The sequence below is a fragment of the Fusarium falciforme genome, chromosome 5, assembly GCF_026873545.1.
Source record: "Fusarium falciforme chromosome 5, complete sequence".
Taxonomy (NCBI): Eukaryota; Fungi; Ascomycota; class Sordariomycetes; order Hypocreales; family Nectriaceae; genus Fusarium; species Fusarium falciforme.
Window position 1 is genome coordinate 818,239 of NC_070548.1, and position 6,000 is coordinate 824,238.

The window sequence follows — 6,000 nt, forward strand, 5'->3', positions numbered from 1 at the left end:
AGTATTGGGAGTATTTGGCATATGGGCGCTTGGCCTCGGGAGGCTATTCCGAGATCACATTAGATGAGCCACACCCACTCGGCATCTACACGCCAAAGACAGATACGCGAAAAACTAGCCACATACCCCAGATTTTCGCATGTCTTTAGTCAAAGTGGTACGCTAACAAGTTCCGTGATTTAGTGGTTGAGAGGGTGCCGATGGGGAAAGGCCGTCACTCAGGGGCAAGGGATAACTGGCGCGCCAGCGAGTTTCTTGCTGGAGATACCGGCATATATAACACATCACAACCATCACATCGTATGCAATTACGTCACGAAGACTCAGATGTTTCTCAACAGGTAAACTCTTCGTTATAGCAAGAGGGTATATATTGCTCCTAAATGACTGGAAGCCGCCTATCATGTGAATTGCTCTACTATGCTCAGCAATTACCACAGCTGCACATAGGTCAGGAAACGCCTCCACTTGGGCATTCTGTAGTACTCGTCCAGCTGGGTAATCTCCTCGGCGCTCAGGGGTCGTCGACCAGTCTGGCAATCAGCCGTCGCGGGGTCTCTCCAGGGGGTTCGGTAGATGATCTTGTATCCGAGAGTGAAGCCAAAGATGACCAAGACTCCGATCATGTACTGGAAGAAGTTTTCAGCAGTGAATCCTGCGCCGCCCTATTATTGATTGTTAGCTACAAGATTTTGACTTGTTTCATAGCCTGCTGTTTGTCGAGGCAAGCTTGGGGGGCGACTTACAACTGGTTCGATACCTGAGTAGATACAGCAGACCAGCAAGAGGAGGGAAATCAGCATCAACCAGCCTGGTCCCAGAGGCCAGGCGTTTGACTTCCAAGCATATACCTCAGAGAAAAGCTTGTCATTCTGGGCCTTGAGGGCACAATGGAAGCGCCAGTTGGTAAAGGAGATGATGATCCAGTTGGTGAAGAAGGACGCGCTCGTGATAGAGATAAGCCAGTTCAGGACCTTGAGACCACCAGCTGTGACAGTGTGAGCGGATGAGGGGATATCATGAATAAAAAAGCTTACCAGAGAGCTGAATATAGCCTAGGATGACGGCAATGGCGCAAGTGATGACCAAAGCGAGTCTAGGTCGGCCCTTGTCATCCACATGAGCGAGGCGCGGCGAGACAAGTCCCTGGTGAGCCATGGACCTCAGAACTCGGGAAGCAATATAGACGGATTCGGCAGCGATGGCAAGGACGCCGCACATCATTCCAGCGTTTAGAAGCGAGGAGATGAAGGGGATTCCAGAGTCTTGGACAGCGATAACGAAGGGAGAGGCAGCAACACCGCTACCACCGAGGAGTCGTTCATCGTTGGAGGGGACCAGGATGGTGATAAAAACGACGCTGAGCATGTAGATAAAGTTGACTCGGAAGGGGACGAGCTTGGTGGCGTGGGCCATGGAGAAGCGAGGGCTTTCGGCTTCACCTCCCATGATTCCGATAAAGACTTGGTCGCCAACGGCCCAGGTAGCGAGGAGAGCACAGTTTGCGAATCCCTAGAGTCATTAATTTCTGTCGCAGTTTTTTCAATGAGAAAAGACTTACTGAAAAGCCGTTCAAGAACGCAGGCAGGTCGGTCCATGTCTCACCATGGTGAACTGTTCCATTGGGTCCAGCACCACAGACCAGAGCCAGAGAAAGAGTGATGATGATGAGGAAGAGAAAGATCTTGATGAGTGATGTGACGTATTCGAACCAGGCAAAGACCTTGTTCGGGAGGAGGAAGATGACGAGGCAGGCGACGAGGAAGATGGTGACTGGAAATGGGTTAGTTGAGTTCTTAAGTGGAGTTATGGGCGACTGACTTGTTGCTGCTAGAGGGAAAGATCCTTCAGCCCAGTACTGGACCAAGATGTTGAAGAAACCAGCTTCGGCAGAGACAATGGCAGTCCATCCTGTCGCCTTGTTAGAAAAATTACGGATAGTCAACGGCTCTGACAACTTACCAAGCCACTCAGCGAAACCAGCGCCAAAAGCCAAGGCCGGGTCAACCCAGCGATCGGCATAGTCAATGTAATTGCCAGAAACGGGGAAAGCAATAGTCATTTCAGACAGTGACTGAAGGACAGCCCAAACACAGCTGCAGACCATGGCGTAGGCGATGACCATGTTTCCAGGACCGCCGGTTGCCAGGGCTTTACCGGTAGCGATGAAGACTCCAGAGCCAATGTTGGAACCCAATGCGATGACCTTGGTGATTTTGTTAGTGTTTGAGTTGACAGAAAGACCCAGATTTTTCATACATGGACTTGGCGAGGTGAAAAGGAGCGGTGGAACTGGCCGTGCTGATTCTCCATCTCAGCCTCGGCGATACTGCCGACAGGGTGAAGGGTTCCGTCATCTTTGGAAGTCCTAAGCTTCTCCGGAGAACCGGATGAGACATCTACGTCGTGGAGTCCCATTGTGAACAAGTTATAGGGGAGTGATCAAGAGTAAAAGATGGAGATGATGATCCACCGACGATCTTTGGAGCCGTGATGGGAACCTTTATATATCTCTGCCTATCTCCCACTAAAGCACGGACCAGGCCACAGTGGCAAGGCTAACCATGAGGAATTGAACCAAATCCCTGGAAAATCCGGGGAAATGATGGTGTCGTCAACGAGTCGTGATTGGGCTCTACGGGCAGGTATCCGCGTTTGTACAAGGTCTTAAGGCTATCTCTGTTTGTCAATCTGGCAGGTATTTCCTTGAGAAGATTAGCCTTTTGTAGGGGGAGGGAAAGAAACGACGACTCATGGCGCGCAGAGATTAGCTCTTGGTGCTGGCTTATCTTTTCTGTCTAGCCCCCCCCGGACGTACCCCGGATTCTTTACCCCAGGTTTCTGCCAGGCTAGTTCGGGTCTAGCTCTTGACACCATGCGATTCGAGACTCGTGCTAGGTTTTCAGGCAACTGCGAATCACCGAGCAGGGACTCGCATGTGATGGGTGGCTGAGTTTAACGCTACGGCAGAGGATCCGGAGATGTAACGTCCGCAGTTCGATACGAGGGATATGGCATGTTGTGCCGATGTTTGTACCATGATTGTCATGCTTTCTACTTGAATCAAGGCCCTATTGGATGCCACGCGTCTTTGTTGTCTGAGGTAGGGTTCGAGATAATGGTCAAACTGACGTTGAAGTTGACCGTGTTATCGAGACGGAATCACACCGAGGAGATAAGGTGGGGAGATAATGCAAAGGACTAGTCCTCCTTTGCACCGCGGTAACTCATAGAGGCAAATAGCGGGGCAGATACTGGCATGAATTTCCTGTTAAAGAAAACGGCAATGCATTGACCGAACTCCCCCGCATCTTCTATCACCGGCTCATTCTGCCGGTCATGATAAACCGGCACAATAGTCCGTGCTAATCTGGACCAGTCTAGACGCTACTGGGAGCGTCGATCAGGAAGGAGTCCGCGGGGGGGACGTGGTGATTGGGATTAAGGCCGTGGGGGAGGCACATGCTGGAGTATCACGGCTGCTCTTGGAGGCATCATGCGGACCGTGGGAGGCTTTTGGGAGTTGGAGAAGCACTCGGATACAACAGCCGGTAAGTATGGGAAGCCTGTTACTTAAGTCACTGAGAGTCGATGCTGTAGATATGAGTATCAGAGCAAGCATTTTGAGTTCATCACCTCGTCTTTCTAGTTTCAGTTCTCGTCTCACAACCACCACAATGCCTTCTTACGTGGAAAACAACACCCTAGATGCCATCATCGTCGGTGCAGGCTTTGGCGGCTGCTACCTCCTCAAGAACATGCGCAAGCAGGGGTTCAAGGTCCGGGTCCTGGAAGAAGGGCTCGGCGTCGGCGGCGTGTGGTGGCACAACCGGTACCCCGGCGCCCGATCCGATACCCCCGTGCCCCTGTACGAGTTCTCGGACCCAGACATCTGGAACAGCTGGGAGTGGTCCGAGGAGTACCCCAGTCAGCCAGAGATCAAGCGGTACTTTGAGTTTGTGGATCGCCAGTGGGACCTCAGCAGGGACATTACCTTTGGTGTCAAAGTCACTGATGCGTCTTTTGATCCTGAGAGGGATGAGTGGACTGTCAGGACAAACACTGGGCTCTCTCTGTCTGCCCGCTTCTTCCTCCCTGCCATGGGCTTCGCCTCCAAGATCTTCACACCTCGCCTAAAGGGTCTGGAGAACTTCCAGGGCTTCACATGTCACACGGCCAAATGGCCTGAAGAGCCAGTGGATTTCAAGGGCAAGCGTGTTGGCGTCATTGGTACAGGGGCCACGGGTGTCCAGGTCATCCAGGAGCTCGGCCCCAAGGTCAAGGAGCTGGTTGTATTTCAAAGATCGCCCAACTGCGCGCTACCCATGCGGCAGAAGCCATGGGGAAACCAGGACAAGACCGCCTACCCCAGCTTGTACAAGCAGATGAAGGCGACGTCTGGAGGCTTCCTCTTTGACAAGGTCCAGCGGAGAGCCATGGATGATACCCCTGAGCAGCGTGCCGCTCTCTATGAGGAGCTGTGGCAGAAGGGAGGCTTTGCAGTTACACTCGGCAGCTATGAGGATCTCATGACGGACTTGGAGTCTAGCCAGGCCATATATGAGTTTTGGCGGGACAAGGTCCGGCAAAGGATCTTGAAAAAAGACCCTGAACTTGTCGAGCACTTGGCTCCCACAAAGCCTCCGTTCCCCTTTGGCACGAAACGCCCTTCTCTGGAGCAAAAGTTTTATGAGGTTTTCAACCAAGACAATGTCAAGTTGGTTGGACTCAAGAAGAATCCCATCGATGAGGTCCTTCCCCACGGTGTCAGGCTCGCCGACGGAACCGTGCTCGAACTCGACGCCCTGATCCTCGCCACTGGCTTCGACGCCGTCACGGGGAGCTTCTCCAGAGTCAACATCAAAGGCCTCAAGAACAAGGTCCTCAACCAAGAATGGGGCACCGGCTCCCGAACCTATCTCGGCCTAGCAACATCGGGCTTCCCCAACATGCTCTACATGTACGGCCCGCAGAGCCCCGCAGCCTTCGCCGTAGGCCCCGTCATCTCAGAGATCCAGTGCGACTGGATCATCCGGACGCTCTGCTACATGCGGCAGCACCGGTTCTCAAGGATCGAGCCCAGACCTGCGGCTGAAAAGGATTGGGCCCGCGTGACGAATGAAGAGTGCAACAAGACTCTGCTGCACTTGAACGAGACGACGTGGTACATGGGCGGGAACGTGCCGGGCAAGGCGCGGGAGGCGTTGAATTACATGGGAGGACTGCCGGCGTATCAAAAGGCTCTGGACGAGTGTCATTCGAATGGGTTTTCGAGCTTCCATTTGCAGTAAATTGATAGACTTAAAAGAATGCAAGCATCTTATCAAGCTGAATCGTCTTGTTATCATTTATACGATACCCGGATGTGCTCCCGATGCTCGATCTCGCCACTGAAAGAGGGTGATTCGAGCAATACGCTAACGAGTCAGACAAGCAATAACAGTTCCAAGGTTAGCGTAACCGAGGGAGAAGGGCATATCCCTCCCCTGTCAGACGGGCCTTATCCTTATCCAGACACGGCGCGATAACCTTCCTATCCGTCAAGACCTTCCTATTGTCTGTTGAAAGTGGTCAATGCAGCTTTTTCGGTCAAGGCCTGGACTCTCTCACCGTGGACTGATTTGCTCTAGTGATTGGCCCCCTTAATCATGTTATCCTTTACTCCGAACTCCCCGCGCTATCAGCACGTCATGGTCCCTGCTGCTGGAACCAGTTCGTCTTATCGACTCGAATCACATGGTTTGTGTTCGGTTGCATTGAGATAGGGGTCGGATCAGGTTGTATGTACAAGAAGCATCCCATACGATAACCTTGATCAGACTACCCAGCATACGGCTCCAGCACTTTCACCCTCGACAGACCAGACATCAGGGCTGAACCCCCCGAACTTTTGCAGATTACGACAGTCGACTGAAAAGATCCAACTTGGATTAGGTATAACAATTTCAATAAATATATCAATAACAGAAGTATCAGGCTGACGCTCTGCCAGATCACGAA

General features: G+C 52.3%; 2 protein-coding genes across 2 annotated transcripts; one reads left to right on the forward strand and one right to left on the reverse strand.

Annotated features, from left to right (window-relative positions):
• Positions 1 to 431: 431 nt before the first annotated feature.
• NCS54_00651100 (AA-permease domain-containing protein) lies at positions 432 to 2,418 on the reverse strand (the record flags this gene model as incomplete). The annotated part of the gene is made up of 7 exons (XM_053151966.1): positions 432 to 665; positions 747 to 988; positions 1,038 to 1,512; positions 1,562 to 1,773; positions 1,822 to 1,911; positions 1,963 to 2,206; positions 2,260 to 2,418. The coding sequence occupies 7 exons, from the start codon at positions 2,416 to 2,418 to the stop codon at positions 432 to 434; spliced, it is 1,656 nt and encodes a 551-aa protein (XP_053007941.1).
• Positions 2,419 to 3,677: 1,259 nt separating this feature from the next.
• On the forward strand, positions 3,678 to 5,291 carry NCS54_00651200 (Pyr-redox-2 domain-containing protein; the record flags this gene model as incomplete). The annotated part of the gene is made up of 1 exon (XM_053151967.1): positions 3,678 to 5,291. The coding sequence occupies one exon, from the start codon at positions 3,678 to 3,680 to the stop codon at positions 5,289 to 5,291; it is 1,614 nt and encodes a 537-aa protein (XP_053007942.1).
• Positions 5,292 to 6,000: the final 709 nt, after the last annotated feature.